At 41.8% G+C, this 17,655-nt stretch overlaps 4 protein-coding genes and 1 non-coding gene across 6 annotated transcripts in view; 1 reads left to right on the forward strand and 4 right to left on the reverse strand.

Annotated features, from left to right (window-relative positions):
* LOC129753567 (40S ribosomal protein S25) overlaps window positions 1-17,655 on the reverse strand; it is a 458,367-nt gene that overhangs the window by 304,168 nt on the left and 136,544 nt on the right. The window lies entirely within an intron of this gene.
* On the reverse strand, window positions 10,967-11,779 carry LOC129753565 (proteasome assembly chaperone 2-like). The gene has a single exon (XM_055749401.1). It carries the CDS (start codon window positions 11,721-11,723, stop codon window positions 10,998-11,000), a length of 726 nt encoding a protein of 241 aa, XP_055605376.1. The 5' UTR covers window positions 11,724-11,779; the 3' UTR covers window positions 10,967-10,997.
* On the forward strand, window positions 12,337-15,116 carry LOC129753548 (conserved oligomeric Golgi complex subunit 2-like). Its single transcript, XM_055749381.1, has 3 exons — window positions 12,337-12,560; window positions 12,623-14,358; window positions 14,618-15,116. The coding sequence occupies exons 1-3, from the start codon at window positions 12,483-12,485 to the stop codon at window positions 14,934-14,936; spliced, it is 2,133 nt and encodes a 710-aa protein (XP_055605356.1). The 5' UTR covers window positions 12,337-12,482; the 3' UTR covers window positions 14,937-15,116.
* Window positions 15,014-16,768, reverse strand: LOC129753560 (dnaJ homolog subfamily C member 17-like). 2 transcript variants are annotated; one of them, XM_055749396.1, is made up of 3 exons: window positions 16,029-16,768; window positions 15,134-15,711; window positions 15,014-15,068 (listed from the first exon to the last, which is right to left on the reverse strand). In XM_055749396.1, exons 1-2 carry the CDS (start codon window positions 16,367-16,369, stop codon window positions 15,147-15,149), a joined length of 906 nt encoding a protein of 301 aa, XP_055605371.1. In that variant the 5' UTR covers window positions 16,370-16,768; the 3' UTR covers window positions 15,014-15,068; window positions 15,134-15,146. The 2 variants fall into 2 exon arrangements, with proteins under 2 accessions (XP_055605371.1, XP_055605370.1); XM_055749395.1 differs by having other exon boundaries at window positions 15,014-15,711.
* Trnar-acg (transfer RNA arginine (anticodon ACG)) lies at window positions 15,887-15,959 on the reverse strand. Its single transcript has one exon. It is a non-coding gene; the product is annotated as a tRNA-Arg (tRNA).

Genomic DNA, 17,655 nt, shown 5'->3' on the forward strand with positions numbered 1-17,655 from the left:
AGGTATTTCGTCTCCTTTATCGATGACCACACACACTTTGCCGTGGTTTATTTGATGCGCCGGAAGTCTGAGGTTTTCAAGAGCTTTCGGGAATACGAGGCAATGGCAACCGCCATGTTCAACACGAAGATTTCCAAATTTACCATGGATCAAGGATGTGAGTATCTTTCGAATAGTCAAAAAGATTTTTACTCGCAGAAAGGGATCCAGATCGAGCCAACGGTTGCATACACGCCCCAGCAGAACGGGGTGGCTGAACGGTTCAACCGAACCGTTATCGAGAGGGTCCGAACAGTACTGATTGAGTCCATGGTTCCGAAAGAGATGTGGCCGGAAGCTGTGCTGTCGGTGGTCTATGTGGTGAATCGAAATCCTACCAAGGCGCTACCGAACACAACCACGCCGGCTGAATGTTGGTATAGCAAGAAACCGTCGCTAGGCAAACTCAAAGTTTTCGGCTGTAGGGCTGACGTTTGGGTTCCAAATCAACAGCGGAAGAAACTAGACGACAAGAGCCGCGAAATGGTCATGATCGGTTATGCTCCGAATGGCTACCGGTTGTGGGACAAGCAAGCTCGCAGGGTGCGAATTGCTCGAGATGTACGGTTCGATGAAATGAGTTTTCCATATGCTGATGTCAAGAAAAGCTCCAAGTCGCCGTTGGTCGTGCAACTCCCTTCCGAGCGAGAGGGGGATGAGCTTGAGGTTCCAGGTCAAAGCGATGGCAATATTGATGTCGCTGTCAAAGATCCCATTGATGAGGAAGAGGATGAAATATTCGAAGCAGCTTGTGAGGATTCGAGTGCAGAGAACGCAACACCAGGAGCGCTCCCTTCGCACTTAGAACAGCACGAGTCCGGAGGACAAACGTTGCTGAGGCGCAGCGAACGGGAGCGCAGGCTCCCTGGTAACTTCCTCAATTTTTTTACCAGTTATAGTGCAAATTCTGCTGGCCCACTCACTACAGATATACCAGAATCTTTTGGCGATATTTATGACCGAGATGATCGATGCAACTGGTTGAAGGCTGTGGACGACGAATTGCAATCGTTAAAATCCAATCACGTGTGGGATCTAACGCCGTATCCACGAGGAGTGAAGCCTTTGAAATCCAAATGGGTCTTCTGCCTGAAGGAAGATGAAGATGGTTGTCCGGTTCGATTCAAAGCCCGCCTGGTGGTGAAGGGCTACTTGCAGAAACCAGGGATCGATTATGACGAGACTTACGCACCAGTGGCCAAACTTCCAACAATAAGGACCGTGCTGGCCATAGCAGTTCAAAAGGGCTACCACATTCACCAGATGGATGTGAAAACGGCTTTCCTTCATGGCGAACTTAAGGAAAGCATTTACATGACTGTCCCCGATGGTGTCAAGGCAGGTCCGAATATGGTTTGTAAGCTGCTTAAGTCGCTTTATGGTTTGAAGCAGTCTCCGAGATGCTGGAATCAGAAATTTAATCAACAGTTGCTTAAGATGGGATTCGTCCGCTCACTTCACGATTATTGTTTGTATGTGAAAGTGATGGAGGATGATATCTGGTATCTGATCCTGTACGTTGATGATTTGTTAATCATTGGCCGGAAACGTGATACAATTTTGAAGCTGAAGAAAGACCTATCTCAAGCGTTCCAGATGACGGATTGTGGCGAGGCTCATCACTTTCTTGGCGTGAAGATAACCTACAATCGAGAAGGTGGTGTCCTTAGGTTGTCTCAGGAAGCGCACGTAACAAGGATCCTAAATCGTTTTGGGCTGCAAGATTGTAATCCTGTGAAAACCCCAATGGAGAAAGGCCAACATTTGACGAAAGAAGGAACCCCGACTGATAAACCGTATCGTGAATTATTGGGCACCTTGATGTATCTGATGCTGTGTGTACGGCCGGATGTTTGTTTTCCGATTGGTTACATGGGAAGGTTCCAGCAGAGTCCAAATACCGAACACTGGCCATAGTACTTTGAAATATACAAGGTAGGCTATTCCGCACTCTTTCAACGTATTGGTAGAGGCCCCGAAAAATAGTTATGGAAAAAACTGGCAAATGTATGAAATTTATCAGAAAATCACCTTTTTCTCAAAATTTACAAGCATTAAAATTATGAGAAAAATATGCACTGATGCATTTTAATGCAACGAACAATATTTATCTTTTCAACACCACAAACAGTAATATGCAATGGGCTTTTTGTCGATTTAAAACTAAAATTTGGTAATATTTTCGCCTTGTGTTGCCTTTTTCTTGTGTGATTTGAATAAAAATTCAAACAAATTGACTTTTTATAACAGAAATATGAAGTATTTTGGATCATTTATCAAATTTTTATCATGGATAAAAGAAAATATTTCAATGCTTGCTCTCAAAAAAGAGGGACGGCGATGAATTTTTTTTTTTGAATGCTCAATATTTATGGTTCAGATCCGAAAATCCAATGCAAAAAATAGTTTCCGATGAACCTGAAGAAACAATCTTTAATCTGATGCCCTTTTCAAAAGAATCGAATAACTATCGGCGGAGAAATTAATACTTTTGATTGCCATTCTATATAAATCTGCCAAATTTTCATAACTATTTTTGTTGGTTTGCAAGCATGCTGTGTACATACACGGTGCTTTGAAGTGAGGTTAAGCGCAATGGCCTACCTGTTATTTTCCATGTACTATGACACTGGCAATGTTTGAAGCTGAAGAAGTTTTCCAATCGAAGCAATCAGGTATTCTCAAGAACACTGGTTGCTATGAAGAATAAATAAAATTTTCATTATGTTACTTGCCCTTACGAAAACCACACGCGTTTCATTTTACTCTGCCCATTAGGTTATGGGCCCAGAGAAAGTAACGATAATCAGGAAGTTTTCAGCAAGTAGTAAAACAGCATGAGCACAACGAGAAGAGTTGCTGCTAGCCAAGGCGGAGGCGGAGATGGTGCACAAGTTCGGAACCAGAACTTTGCCACACAGGGTATTGATTTTCGTTACTCGCGGATCGCTGGTAACAGAGAAAGATTTGGTTCCGAATTTCGTAAACGCTCCTTTAATCCGTTCGAAGTTTGTGGTACGTTTTAAAATCCTACGATAACAATTCTAATGAAAGTAATTTGAACATATTAGGATATCTCTTTCAGCTTACGTTTAGTGACCTTTCTCTTTTTTTCCTCCTGTCTAGATTCCAGCCTTTGCACTCGCTATGACGCTTCACCTTTAATTAATTGTACAATTTCACAATAAATTCTAAAGGTTCTCAACTACTTTCTCACCTGCTCGATGATGCTTACTCCAAATTGTACAGTTGCGCACTTCCGGATAACTTAGTACTTAGCTTGGATAAGCAACTCCACCGGCACTAGCGTACTAATTAGGTTAAGTTATTTACCTAGATTAAGTAACTTTAAGTTAAATTTCAAACTAAATTGCTTCTCACACTCAAGTCTCACCTAAGCACGTAAATTTGAAGTAGATCTTTTCTAATATAGCCTCAATTAGAATCAAGCTATGATTCGAACACCACTAGAACTCAACTTTTAAGAATGATTCTTGTTTGTTTACTTTTGTCTACGTTATTGCTTCTAGCCTTCCCGCTTAATTTGCAGCTTTCTTTTCTCCCTCTCTCATCGTCCCAATTTGAGAACTGTCATCTCTATGAGTGCGTTCAATGCTGTCGGCACGTTAGGCCCGTTCAGTGACACAGGGCCACCCAGCAATAGAGCGGCTGGTCGGTCGGGAGAACTGGAGGACCTGGAAGTTCGCAGTCAAGACCTATCTGGAAGTGGAAGATCTCTGGGACGTGGTGCAGCCAACTGCCAATCCGGACGGTTCTTTGCCTGCTGTGGATCCTAGGAAGGATCGAATTGCGAGAGGAAAAATCATTCTTTTTCTCGACCCCGTAAACTACATCCACGTGGAAAACGTGAACACTGCTGCTGAGGTTTGGACGAAACTGGTCAACACATTTGAAGACACCGGTCTGACTCGTCAATGGACTCTTCTACACAAGCTCATTTCGACGAATTTATCAAGTTGCGGAACCATGGAAGCGTACGTGAATCGGATGATTACCACCGCCAATCAACTTATAGGAATAGGTTTTCCCTTGGACGATAGGTGGATTGGAATGATGTTGCCGGCGGGATTGCCGCTGGAATATCGTCCGATGGTCATGGGTCTTGAGAATTCTGGCATTGCAATTACTGGTGACGTCATAAAAACCAAATTGCTACAGGAGATCGAGATGCCCGAGGTCAATCCCACTCAAGCCTTTGTTTCAAGACGTCCTTTCAAGCCGAAGAATCACAACTCCAAGGTATCCCAAAATTCGTCAGGTGCTCCGAATAAAGCGAAAGGGCCCCAATGTCGTCGCTGCGAAAAATTCGGGCACATCGCCAAGGATTGTATGACCAGAGAACCAACCAAGAACAAAGTCGAAAGGTGATGCGTTTTGTGTTGTACTGTCAGCACTGGATTCAACCGAGGACAACGAATGGTACTTCGACTCCGGAGCGGTGAAACATCTGCCCAAAAACGAATCCCTTTTAGAAGATATCAAGGAATCGACGGGGAGTATCATCGCTGCCAACAAACAGTCCATGAAGATCGTTGGCGAAGGCACAGCGAAACTTCAACCAACCTGTAACAAATATTCCATAGACGTCAAGAATGTTGAATTGGTTCCAGATTAAGCCGTAAATCTTCTGTCTGTCGGAAGAATCGTGGAACAAAGTCACACTGTCATATTCGACCAGCATGGATGTGAGGTTCGAAATTCCCGAGGCAAGCTGATTGCAGATGGTTGCAGATCCAACGACTTGTTCAAGTTGAATCAAAAGAAGTCGTCTGTCCTGGCGTGTCCAACTCGAGATTCTGTTCGATTGTGGCACAAACGCATGAGACACATGTGCATCAAGGATTTGAAGCTGCTGAAGGATGGTCTCGCGAATGGTATAAAATTCAACGGTCAAGAACGTGGAGATTGCAAGGTGTGTGCTGAAGGCAAACTAACTCGATTGCCGTTTAGCCATGTCGGAACGCGAGCTACTGGTATTCTGGATTTGGTCCACTCCGATATATGTGGTCCGATGGAAGAGGAGTCGTTGGGAGGTCGGCGTTACTATTTGTCCTTCATCGATGACAAAACCCGCAAGATTTTCATCTATTTTTTGAGAACCAAGAGCCAAGAAGAGGTTTTACAAAATTTCAAGGAGTTCAAGAGTATGGCCGAGACTCAAACCGTAAGGAAAATCAAGACATTGAGAACGGACAACGGCAAAGAATATCGCAACGCGATGTTCGAAACTCACCTGAAGGAATCCGGAATTAAGCATCAAACAAGTGTCGAGTATACCCCCGAGCAGAACGGACTCGCTGAACGAGTCAACCGCACGATAGTCGAGCGCGCCAAATGTATGCTGTTCGAGGCGCATCTTCCGAAACCGTTTTGGGCCGAAGCGGTCGCTGCTGCTGTTTATTTGGTAAACAGATCACCCACGAAAAGTATCGACGTTACGCCGGAAGAGGCGTGGAACGGGCGCAAGCCGAACCTGCAACACGTGAGAGTGTTCGGGACTACCGTGATGGCACATGTACCCAAGTGCAAGCGCAAGAAGTGGGATAAGAAGGCGATCGAATGTATTCTCACTGGTTTTGATGAGAATTCGAAGGCGTACCGATTATACGACATCGCAAAGGACGAAATTTTAAAATCCCGAGATGTTTCGTTCATTGCTGAGGGCGAAATCAACCGAGCTCAATCAAGCGTTGCTGGAGGCAGAGGAGCTACTACGTTAGTCAGGTTGGACTTCACTGAATTAGTGCCAATGTCGTCAACATCAGTTCAAGAAGAACCCGAAATCGAAGACGAAGATGAACCTGCTGAAGAAACCGAATCGGAAGCAAGTTTTTTCGAGGCAAACGATACTTTGGTCGAAAGTGAGGTTACTGTCATTCCCACGGTGAGGCGAAGCAACAGAGAACGGTTCATTTCTACGAGATACCGCAATTATCAGCTCGATTGCACTGGTCTACCTTCATCAAAGTTCGCTGATGGTTCATCGCCGATGATTGAAACAGGATCGGAATCTGGGCGTATCAGCACTGCGCCCCCCTCGCCTTCGTCGAATGAACAACCAAGTGACAATGAGGTCCCAACACGGTTGATGCTCTGCGATCGGGGGCGCCTCCCCCAAGGCAAGTATAATTCATTACTTTCCCTTAGTTCAATTACTGGTTCCGATGTTTCACAGTTCCTGCCGGATGATCCCTTGTCACATCAAGAAGCGTTGGCCCGTGACGATGCCGAAAGCTGGAAAAGTGCGATGCAGGAGGAGCATGATGCTCTTATCTCGAACGGTACATGGGAGCTTTGTGACCTGCCCGCAGGACGAAATGCAATCAAATGCAAATGGGTGTACCGAATCAAGCTGAACGGTGATGGCAAAATCGATCGACACAAAGCCAGGCTCGTCGTCAAAGGATATTCGCAGCGAAAGGGGGTAGATTACCAGGAAACCTACTCTCCAGTTGTCCGGTATGGTTCGCTACGTTATCTTTTCGCGCTCGCTGCACGCTGGGACATGAAGGTTGATCAAATGGATGCCATTACTGCGTTCCTTCAAGGAGATTTGACGGAGGAAATTTATATGGAGCAACCACCATGCTTCATCGACGAGAACAACAGATCCAAGGTATGTCGTCTCAAGAAAGCTCTCTATGGACTCAAACAGTCAAGCAGAGTCTGGAACAAGAAGCTTGATGTCGCTTTCAAGAAGTTCGGCCTTCAATGCGCCGATTACGATCCGTGCGTGTACATCAAGGTTTCCGGAAACAAACGATTATTTGTAGCTGTTTACGTTGACGACTTACTCATCTTTAGCAACTGCGATCTGTGGAAAAAGGAGATAAAAAGAAAGCTGAATCAAGAGTTCAAAATGAAGGATTTGGGTCCCGCCAAGCATGTTCTGGGAATCCGAATCACCCGGAGCACAAATCAAATTGCTCTGGACCAGGACCAATACGTCGACGGATGGCTGAATCGTTTCAACATGGCCAATTCCAAGCCGGTCAGTACTCCAATGAACTCGACGGTGAGGTTGTCTCGTGAAAGTTGCCCAACGAGTGCTGAGGAAGCTGAGAGGATGAAATCCGTTCCGTACAAGGAGGCGATAGGTTCATTGATGTATTTGGCTCAATCAACTCGACCAGATATTTGCTACGCGGTCAACATCTTAAGTCGTTTCAATTCAAATCCTGGAGAACGACACTGGGCTGCAGTGAAACACTTGTTTCGATATTTACGAGGAACATCCAAAATGCGATTGACGTACACGAAGACAGGCAAACCAGACATCGATGGATTTGCGGATGCTGATTGGGCCGCCGATCAAGAGGATCGCAAATCAATTACTGGATATGTCTTTACCGCGCAAGGAGGAGCTATTTCCTGGAGCAGCAAGCGTCAGCAAACCGTTGCTTTATCCACATGTGAGGCCGAATACATGTCGTTGTCAGCTGCGGTGCAAGAGGCTCTATGGTGGCGACGACTGCATGGAAGAATTGAGGAGGAGAAGGCTGTTGTAATCCATTGCGACAACCAAAGCGCTATTTTCGTTGCCCAGAATGGTGGATATCATGCAAGGACCAAACATATTGATATCCGTCATCATTTCATGAGGGATGCATTGGAGAAAGGCGAAGTTGCTGTGGACTACATCTGTACGGAAAAGCAAACTGCTGATGGACTGACCAAGCCACTGAATCGAGAGAAGATACATTTCTTTCAAAGTGCTGTCGGTCTGCAGCATCCAGAAGTTTGAGGAGGAGTGAAGAAGTTTTCCAATCGAAGCAATCAGGTATTCTCAAGAACACTGGTTGCTATGAAGAATAAATAAAATGTTCATTATGTTACTTGCCCTTACCAAAACCACACGCGTTTCATTTTACTCTGCCCATTAGAAGCGGATTGTACGGTACTTGCGAGGCACCGGGCAAATGGTTTTGGAGTTCACCAGAAACAAGAATGCACCGAGAGCCGTGGGGTACGCAGATTCCGATTGGGCTGCTGATGCTGTGGACAGGAAATCGATTAGTGGCTTCATCTTTAAAGTTTTTGGATGCACAGTGTCCTGGCTATTTGGTTGAATGGTCTTCTGGATGATCTTCATATCACATCGGAAGCACCACCTGTAATTTTCGAAGACAACCGTGGCTGTATATGAATGGCCAAGAACCTTGAGACGAAGCGGAGTAAACACATCGACGTGAAACATCATTTTGTAAGGGACCACATTGCGGAAGGAAGGCTGAAGGTCGAAGCTATCGGTACTAGAGAACAAATTGCCGATATTTTTACGAAACCATTAGAAGCTATCCAGTTCCAGAAACTTCGTAGTTCCCTTGGGTTGACCAATTGAGAGGGGGTGATATCATAGCAATCGGTGATTATTGTTTGTGTTGTTTATTGTTTGTAATGTTACTACCCGAATAGCAAAGATCATGATTAATACCATAACCGCACAGTAATTTTCAATTTAACAATAAATTTCATCCTAATTTCAAGATCTTTATCAACCTTCAAAAATTTTGAAATCACCATTTTTTCTAAGGTAACCGTGAAATGTATCGTCAATTCATGATGTTTCACAGTTGCTGAATATATCAGAAACATGGTATGACAGTAATTATCTTATGATTTTTATTGTTAAAAGCCAATCCAAACCAAAACGAATATTGGTAAGCTTTTGCTATTTTAACGTATTTTCAATTTATCGTGTAATTGCTTTTCGGAATGAAGGCTAAAATAATTTTTCGTGAGCATATTTTATGTTTACGCGCCATATTCGTCCGGACAGTGTTTTGTGTTCAACAATTTTCGAACAAGAATACCTACGGTGAGAACTTTTTAAAACTTGTTTTTCCTTTTATTGATTTCTCTGTTTGTTTCTTTTCTTTCTGTAGGAGCTGCTAGAAAGTCGGTCTAGCGTACGAAACTATTGCCACCGTCGGATGGAGTCGATTTTCACGCCAATGTATCCGAACATGACGGGGAAAAGAGGAGTCGGTGGAAAAAGCTACATGGATATTCTCTACCCAGCAAGAAAAATGTGATCAATGAAGTTGAAATGTAAGTGGATTTTTTAAAATAAAGTATCGATAAAAATTTAAAATTTATTTAAAATTAATTTAAATTTATTAAAAATTATCCGAAAACCCCCAATCAAAATATAAATAATTGTGAACCATGAAATTATACGGTGAAAAAATATTTAAAAACGATGAAAATTCATTGTAGGACAATAAATTCCACAGTTCCTGTTAGAAAAACTGGAAGCTAAAATAACCATCAACATTACAGTTTTGTGTTTTCAAATGTATGGAAAAAAGTTTATTTTTTCATGGTTAAGTTGCTTAACAACCCCCCTTTTTCATGGTAATTTTTGCCAAAACCATGGCTTTCATTGTCGAAAACTTTGAATTTGACAGTGAATTCAAGGTTTCAATACCATGATATTCATAGTATAAACAATAAAATACATGGTAGAGTGAAAATGAAATTCATGGTTTTTTCACCTTACTTTTCTATTCGGGTAGTTAGTGGGAGTGAATTGCCTCGATTTTATAACATACTTGTTATAAAATCGAGGCAATTCACTCCCACTAACTAGTAACATTACAAACGTCTTAAAATACAGAAGCTTTTTATAAAACTTCAAGCGTTTCATTCTTTGACCTACAAGATTTTTCATATGTTCTGTCCAATAAAAACTCACCCTTGACATGATGTCTAGTTGCTAGGAGATAGAAGAAAATAAAAATAATTGTTTTAATCTAACCAAAATTCGTAAAATAGAGTCTCACCTTGCTTCAGCGGGCGAAAACTAACAAACTCCAATTTGACTACTTGATTGCTGATTTTCCAGCAAACTAGACCAATTGCTGGAAAGGTCAACTATTGGAAAACCGATCGCTGATTTGTCAGCAAAAATGACAAGAACAGGCAATAAAAAATAATGCAAAAAACAAATAAATTGGAATACATTGCACGAAATCTTGTATGCAACAATACTGCATACTATATCATTGCACAAAACCTACAAATCAAGTAATTTTTATCGAAAAATTCAATAAAATCAAGAATACAAAAGGTGAAATAAGTCTTATCTTTCAAAATTTGGGTTTTTCGTCTTTTAATCTTTCGGATACTTGAACAAAACAAAAAAAAAATTGATATTTGTTCCAGCCTATATTATGAATGTCATGACAAAAAACATTTCTTTCACCGTTTAAAAGAAATTAACAGGGCTTATAATGCATTTTTTTTATGTTTTAAACAACGAATCCCAACGCTTAAGAGGTTTCGAAAGAAGAATATAACCTTAAAAAAATTCCGTTTTTGAGAAATAAAAAGTTATGTTTAAATAGACGATAGTTTGGGGAAAAAATCAAATTAACTACCTATTTGAAAAAAAAAAATTTTTTTGAAGGGACCACAAAATCTGACTTTTATTTAGTGATCTACCTAATCAATTTAGGCTGATATTGCTTGGAAAATAAGTTATATTATCAGAAATGCATTCTTTTGACTTTGACTTTTCTATTATTTTTCTTGACAGATATTTGTATTATAAAAATATTTAAATGGTCTTATGTCCATACGAACTGCTGATTATCTGCAGTGTTATTTCAAATGTGGCCCGCCGACAAAATTTGAAATTCAAATTGCTGCAGTAAAATAACCCCCGGGTTAAAATCCCGTAATAAATTTGTTGCATAAATGCAGGCGCAACAGCATTTATACTTGGTATCTGCACATCGCCTTCATTTATGCAATTTCAATTAAATTTCTGCAGACGTTTTGATTTTTGGCGAAAAAACCACGTGGCATGTATTATTCAAAATCACCGATTCAACAGCGAATAATTTAGATTTAATTAAATGTAAGATGAATGTATCTTTCTAAAGAAAACTGAAAGCATAAATAAGTTTCATAAATTAACAATTTATTTTCCATCAATAAACGTTCACAGGAGCTGAGTTTCCAAACAGATGCTTCCAAGAGCTGGGAACCGCAATCTTAATCTTCTGTTCGTCATCTCTCGGTAGCAGCACCGGTTCTCTGATCTGATCCAGCAACGATACTAAATTAACGGCATCTGTAGTGTTGTCCCCTTCGGAAACATAACTAAAAAGCACCAATCCGGATTGATTACGTGCGACCAACAGTTGCTGCAACTTCATAGCAAATCCTCCCCCGTGAATAACACTTCCTTCCAACTGTGGCCACTTCAATTGAGTTAGGGCCTCTTGTTGCTTAGAAAGGAATGCTTCCGTGGCCACGTACTTAAACCGGGAACCGATTTGCTGGTTTTCGTGGGCGAAGCTACTGGATAGTATGAAAACATCTCCGAGTTTTTGACTCTCCACAAAGTCCGACAAACTGGTAAGGAAATCCGCCGTCAAGGAACCGACGAGAGGGGCTCGCAATTGAAGAACCAACAACTTATGCTCGTCGGACGCAAACAGTTCGGCAGTGGTGGTCATTTTATCCTGATCGTGAGCGTACGCGGGTGGACCGGCTACCGGAATCAACGCTGGATGCCACAAAAGACCCACTTTCGAAAGTTTGAGCGTTTCGATGAGTAAATCCACCGCCAGTTGGGCCACATTTCCGACGCTGACACTGGGCACCACGAACGAGTAACCGGAAACGCTATCACTTCGGAACAGCTTGAACATTTTTTATGGATTGCGGAGAAGTTTCTGAGCAAGTCACCAATCGAACCGGCAATGACTTTTTGTTTTGATTCCGTTTTGTTTATGTTCACAGAACCTCAAAAAATCGGATACGGAAAGCGTCCTTGAACGATGCCGCGTTCATGGTGCATGGTCGATAAAAACGTTATATTTTACCACGGTATTATATACCGAAAAAAACTGGAATGTTTTGAAATAAAGTTCAGGATTCTCCCGTGCCCGTAAAAAACGGATTTTCAAATAAAGTATTAATACTAATATTAACAATTGTTTGATTGTTATGTTCAGATTTTGAAGAAAACCACGTGACGAGGCAAAAGTCCTAAATACCTTTCAAATTGTTAAAAAATTAAAAGATGATTGTTAATGCTCATGGCAAGTTTCTTCATTCATGAATTATTATGTATAACAGGAATTCGTATTTTTGATTTCATACAATTTAATTTTTTTCCACTGTACTTTTTCTATACAAAATGTCTTGAGTAAAATGAGCGTTCACAATCATCGTCAGCAGATTATAATGATTATTGCATCGTGGGCGCATCAATGACGATGATGGGTGATGTGTCAATTTTTCTTCGACTGCCATCAAAACAGTGAAAACTGCATCAATTTCCCGTTCTAGCTGGATCAAGAATTTAGTTTTCCGTCGAATAATGTCCATTTTAACATTAATTTGTACCCAAATTGAATTAATTTAGTGTTTTGGAATCCTTCCTGCTGTTAACCCATTTGGAAAAGATGTCGAACGGACGGGATCTGTTCTGTTTACCGGCCGGCCCAGCCGATCTTTGCTTCGACAAGAACGAGTTCATGAAGGTATTTGATTAAGATTTTTAATTGCTTTTTCTGCCATGTAATTAACAAATTTTCTCAATTAGAAAACCTTTTCGGTGGATGAGTTCTTGTACGAGAATCGTAATGCTGGTAGTTTGGAGATCATCCGAGACGATTTGGGCATATACCTCAAAGTGCTCCGATCGGCTATGATAGAGTTGATAAACCAGGACTACGCAGATTTCGTGGACCTATCGGCAAATTTGATTGGACTGGATCAACAGATCGGTGGTATCGTTAGTCCGTTGGAAAAATTGAAGGAAGAAATTCTGGTCGTCAAACAAGCACTCGAAGGAACCATGGGTGGAATCAGCGAATGTTTGGAGCAGAAAAAGGACTTGAGGAAGTACAAGAAAAGCCTTCAAAGTTTGGCTAAGGCGCAGGGAGCTTTGGTAAAGCTTGATAGTTTACTTAAGCCAAGCGAAGGGAAGGAACAAGAGATCAATCCGGTATTGTTAGAGAGGGCTGCTTTGGAGTCGATCCAGCTACAATTCAATATCAAGTTTTGTAACGAATTTCTGAATCAGGAACAAATGCAACTTTCAAAGGAACTCAAAAACAGTTTACTTGAACAGATTAAGGACTACTTTCTAAAAACTTTGGAGAAGAAAGACGTTGACGGTCTTGAACGATGCCTTAGAATTTATTGTACTCTGGACGAATGTCGAACCGCAGAGGATGTGTTCAAACAGGAAATAGTCGCACCGTATATGGCGAAAGTTATTTCCGAAAGCAGCTTACAAAATTCCGTACAAGGTTTAACCGGTATCTACAATCAGATTCTGGATTTCATTTCGATGAACATGAAAAACCTTTTGGCGCTAACGAAAAAGAATGGCAAAGTCAAGGGGTACGATTTTGTCACCAACAGTTTCTGGACCGAGGTAGAGCGCCGAATGGAGACGAATATGTCGTCGATATTTGCTCCGGGCAATCCTGATTCGTTCTACCAGAAATACAAATGCACCCTGGAGTTCCTCGAACGAATAGAACTAATTATTGAGGACCCCGCGGAAGTAACGGCTTTTAAAGCGCATGCACAATACAAAAGTTTCCAAGTACGATGGAATCTGCCGGTTTACTTTCAAATTAGGTTTCAAGAGATAGGATCCAACATGGAGAAAGCATGTAGCAAAGGACTGGATGCCCACAAATTTACAGCTCAACAAATCAGCGCTAGCCAGTTTAATTTACTCCAATTTTCAATAGCTTTGACCTGCATCTCAAACTGTTGGCAGGAAGGCATTTATCTACCGCAACTTTTCCATCGCTTCCTGAAGCTAACGCTGCAAGTATTATCCCGAGCTACTACCTGGATCGATACGGCAATGACATACGAAGCGCCAGCCGACCTGCAGGAACCATTCTATAGAATCAAACTTCTTGCCACCTTGTACTCCGATATAACCAACTTCTCCCGAAAAGTTCCTCAAATTGTCAACCTTATAGCGGAGAAAGCACCACCCATACTGGAACTCACAACGACTACCTTGGATGAAATCTTCTTCGACAACCGATCCCTGCTGACGACTAAATTGAACCGGTTGCAAACGTTAATCGTCCAAGAACTGCTTCAGTCGAGCACGCCGGCCATCCGGCAGGTTAGCGATATTCCCCGGTTGTATCGGAAAACTAATAGAGAGGTGCCCAGCAAATGCTGTCAGTACGTGGAACAGATGTTGCTGCCTAGTCGCACCTTTGAGGAACGATTTGCTTCGATGGTTGGCGACGATAGGTTGAAAGAATTTTTGGCTAATGTGTACGGAGGTTTGACTGAAACGTAAGTTGTGGTTTGATTTGAATGTCCTTATAAGTTACAAAAATATCTACGAATCCCTAATATTACCAAACGAGATGAATTTTTAATGACAGTGGGATAAAATTGTAGAGATCTTTAAAAGGATGTGATCGATGTCTTATTCTATTTTTTGTATTAAATTTCACGATGTCCAAATAATATAAATAGAACTGGTTTGATACGACTCCATATAGTAAAAGCAGTAAGTAAATTAATACTTTTTATTCACTTACCTTCGCAGCTACCTCCAGGCGATCGAAGAAGTTCTAACGTCCGTCCAGAAAACGGAAGAATCGCTGCGCCGCTTGAAAAATCTTCGGGCACAAACAACTGGCACTGTGTCAACCACAAGCAACAACAGCAGCAGCAACAGCGCCGGAACAACGATGACCGATGACGACAAAATTCGGCTGCAACTTCAGGTGGATGTGGTTCACTTCGTCCAGGAAATCGAGCGAATCGGTTTGGCCCGCGGTGAAATCGACAAACTGGACCAACTGGTCCAGCTGGTTGAAGAAGCAACCAAGATCCGAATAGGAACCAATTATGCCGGGGTTTAGGCTAACAAGGAACTTCTTTTCTGCTCTACCGGTTAAAAATTTGGAGCCCCAATCGGGTGGGTGTAACCCGTGACTAGTTGCAATTTACGAAGTAATTATTTCCTGTACACATCTGTATCTAACGATAGGAAACTACGAGTAAAATTAGGAATCTTACGATCAAAAATAAACTAACAGTTAAAAAAAAGTCAATATACCTAAAATTACAAACTACGACTTCCCCGCTTCTTCTTCGGCGTCTTCCCGCATCATCTGTTCGATCAGACGTTTTCGTTCTTCGGCTTGTCGGAGCTGTCGCAGCACTAAGCTCTCGTAATCTTTCTCGGTAATTGTAGCGGAACCTCCTGTCCGTGAGTGTTTATTCTTTGGGGCGTCTCCGATCCACTCGAGCGAGCAGGGATTGTCCAGCCGACCCTGTTCATAGCTCACTGCCATCTCGGCTGCTTCTTGTGTTTTGAACTCGACCAGGGCGCTACCCGTTTTTTTGGGACTCATCACCAGCACATTGATGTCACCGTACTTGGAGAGAAATTTTTGCAGGACGGCTTCCGAATAGCCACCGTTTTCGGGGTCAGATTTTTCTGCCTTCCACTTGATCTTGATCCGATGTTTTGAGGGATCGTAGCTCGATTGCTGTTTCTGTTGCTGGTTTAGTTCTTGGCGAAGTTGTTGCCTCATCAATTCCTGTTCCTCAGCCACAAGTTTTGAGCCTTCTTTGCGAAGTCGTTCGAATTCTTCCTGGAATATTTCTTCCGGCGTTTTGTTTACTTTGTATCTGAAAGTAACGGAAAAAAAACTAGTCAATGCAAATTAAGGAAGGAATTTAAAGGATTGACAACAACTATTTAGAAAACGTAAGGGTTTCACCCAAATATCATTTCTGGATTACCGGTTTTTTTTTAATTCTTTCTGAGTCCCTCCTTAGCTATGAAAACTACCAGTTAAAAAATCGATCCTGCCAGGAGTCGAACCTGGAATCTTCTGATCCGTAGTCAGACGCGTTATCCATTGCGCCACAGGACCACATAAAAAGCAAAATTTTAAACGCTTCCACGACAATTTCCTCAAGATTATTTAATCAACAAATCTTACCCATGCTTAAGTTCCTCCCGGGCCCGTCGTTCCCTTTCCTCCAGATCATTCTTTAGCTTCTGCCGTTTGCTGTCCAACTGCTGGTTCCTCAGCTGGGCAGCCTTCTTGGCGTTCAATAGTTTATCATAGGCAGCTCGGGCCGAAACATCGATCAGAATCTCCAAAGCCTTGGACAGTTCCTGGAAGAGTTCGGCTGCCCGGGGATTATCGGGATTCTTATCCGGATGGCATTGAAGCGCCTTCTTGCGGTAACCCTTCCGGATTTCCTGTTCGCTGGCGCCGATTTCAACGCCCAGCATCCCGTACAGGTCGGTGTCACTAAATTTTTTCACGTCCACCATTGTTGGTCCAGTAGATTAATCACTAAACTATGTATAAATAAAAAACTTTTTGGAGAAAAATTCCACCTTCTTCTTCTTCTTCTTCTTCTCTGTGTGGTTAAATCCGCACATCGAGTTTCTCGAGGAGGGAGAAACTCTTTGGACCGGTTGCAAAGACCATATGTCCATCAAATTTTGGTCGGTTCATTACTTTTGAGTACTTATAATTGTTTTGGCATGGTTCTCAAAGGTTTTACAGTTAGATCCTTTTGTCTACTTTTTTCAAGAAGTCAACTACTTCTTTTAAGGTGTCTACATTTTTGGTTTTGAGTAGTTCAGTGATATTTCTGTATTTACAGTTGAAGCTATATTGAGCTCTCGTAACGTTGTACTTAGAACACTTTAATACTATGTGATCCGCATTTTCGGTTTCGTTGCATATATCACAAAAAGGGTCATCTTCAATCTGCATTTTGTTCAGCCAGTACTTGCTGAAGTCGTGTCCGGTCAATAATCGATTTATTGTGCGCACTTCGAATGCATTTAATTGCATCCCATGGTACCAGGGTTTTTCGCACCATTTATTTTGGATTTCATAGAACTTCTGTCCTTTCGTCGCTGCGTAATCGTTGTACCAGGTGTTAGCGGATTTTATTTTAAGTGTTTGGAATAAAAGAACGGCATCTTTTGTGAGAATTTGATGATTTAATTCTTCACTCGATGTTGTACCAATTTTAGCTAGTGTGTCTGCTCTATCATTGCCTATTATTTCAATGTGACTTGGTATCCATTGGATTACTATATCACATTTTAAACATTTTTGGATGATACTGTGTACAAGCTCACTTTTGTTTCTTTTTCTCTGCGCATCACTCAGTACTCTACACGATGTAAGGGAATCAGTAAGGATTACTGCCCCTGTTAAAGTATTTTCTTCAATAAGTTTAGTTGCTATTTGTATAGCCACTAGTTCCGCCGTCATGATGCTTGTTTGGTGTTTTAACTTGAGAGCGACCTGCTGATTATTCCTTTCTATGAATATACCCACACCACAAACTCCGTTTGATATTGATGCATCTGTATATACTTTTGCTTGGTTTTTATACTTGCCATTCAGTAGGAATAGTACTTTTTGCTTCATTTCTTGGATGTTGGTGTTTTGTTTGCTGATTCGAAGTCCGATTTCCATATTGATAGGCACCTTTTTCTCATTAGTAGGGATCGATCGTACTGGGCTGATAGCATCGAATATTTCATGGTGTTCTTTGAACAACTTCTCGCAGTAATTTAGTCTTTCATTGTCCTCT

This window comes from Uranotaenia lowii, chromosome 3 (assembly GCF_029784155.1).
Source record: "Uranotaenia lowii strain MFRU-FL chromosome 3, ASM2978415v1, whole genome shotgun sequence".
Lineage (NCBI taxonomy): Eukaryota > Metazoa > Arthropoda > Insecta > Diptera > Culicidae > Uranotaenia > Uranotaenia lowii.

What these genes read in the sequence shown, in the direction of transcription:
- LOC129753565 (XM_055749401.1), bottom strand. Translation starts at nt 11,723, where the DNA reads ATGTTCAAGCTGTTCCGAAGTGATAGCGTTTCCGGTTACTCGTTCGTG.
- LOC129753548 (XM_055749381.1), top strand. Translation starts at nt 12,483, where the DNA reads ATGTCGAACGGACGGGATCTGTTCTGTTTACCGGCCGGCCCAGCCGAT. An exon ending in ACAAGAACGAGTTCATGAAG is followed by an intron (nt 12,561 to 12,622) that starts GTATTTGATTAA and finishes TTTCTCAATTAG; the next exon opens with AAAACCTTTTCGGTGGATGA. An exon ending in TACGGAGGTTTGACTGAAAC is followed by an intron (nt 14,359 to 14,617) that starts GTAAGTTGTGGT and finishes TTACCTTCGCAG; the next exon opens with CTACCTCCAGGCGATCGAAG.
- LOC129753560 (XM_055749396.1), bottom strand. Translation starts at nt 16,369, where the DNA reads ATGGTGGACGTGAAAAAATTTAGTGACACCGACCTGTACGGGATGCTG. An exon ending in CGGGAGGAACTTAAGCATGG is followed by an intron (nt 15,712 to 16,028) that starts GTAAGATTTGTT and finishes CGTTACTTTCAG; the next exon opens with ATACAAAGTAAACAAAACGC.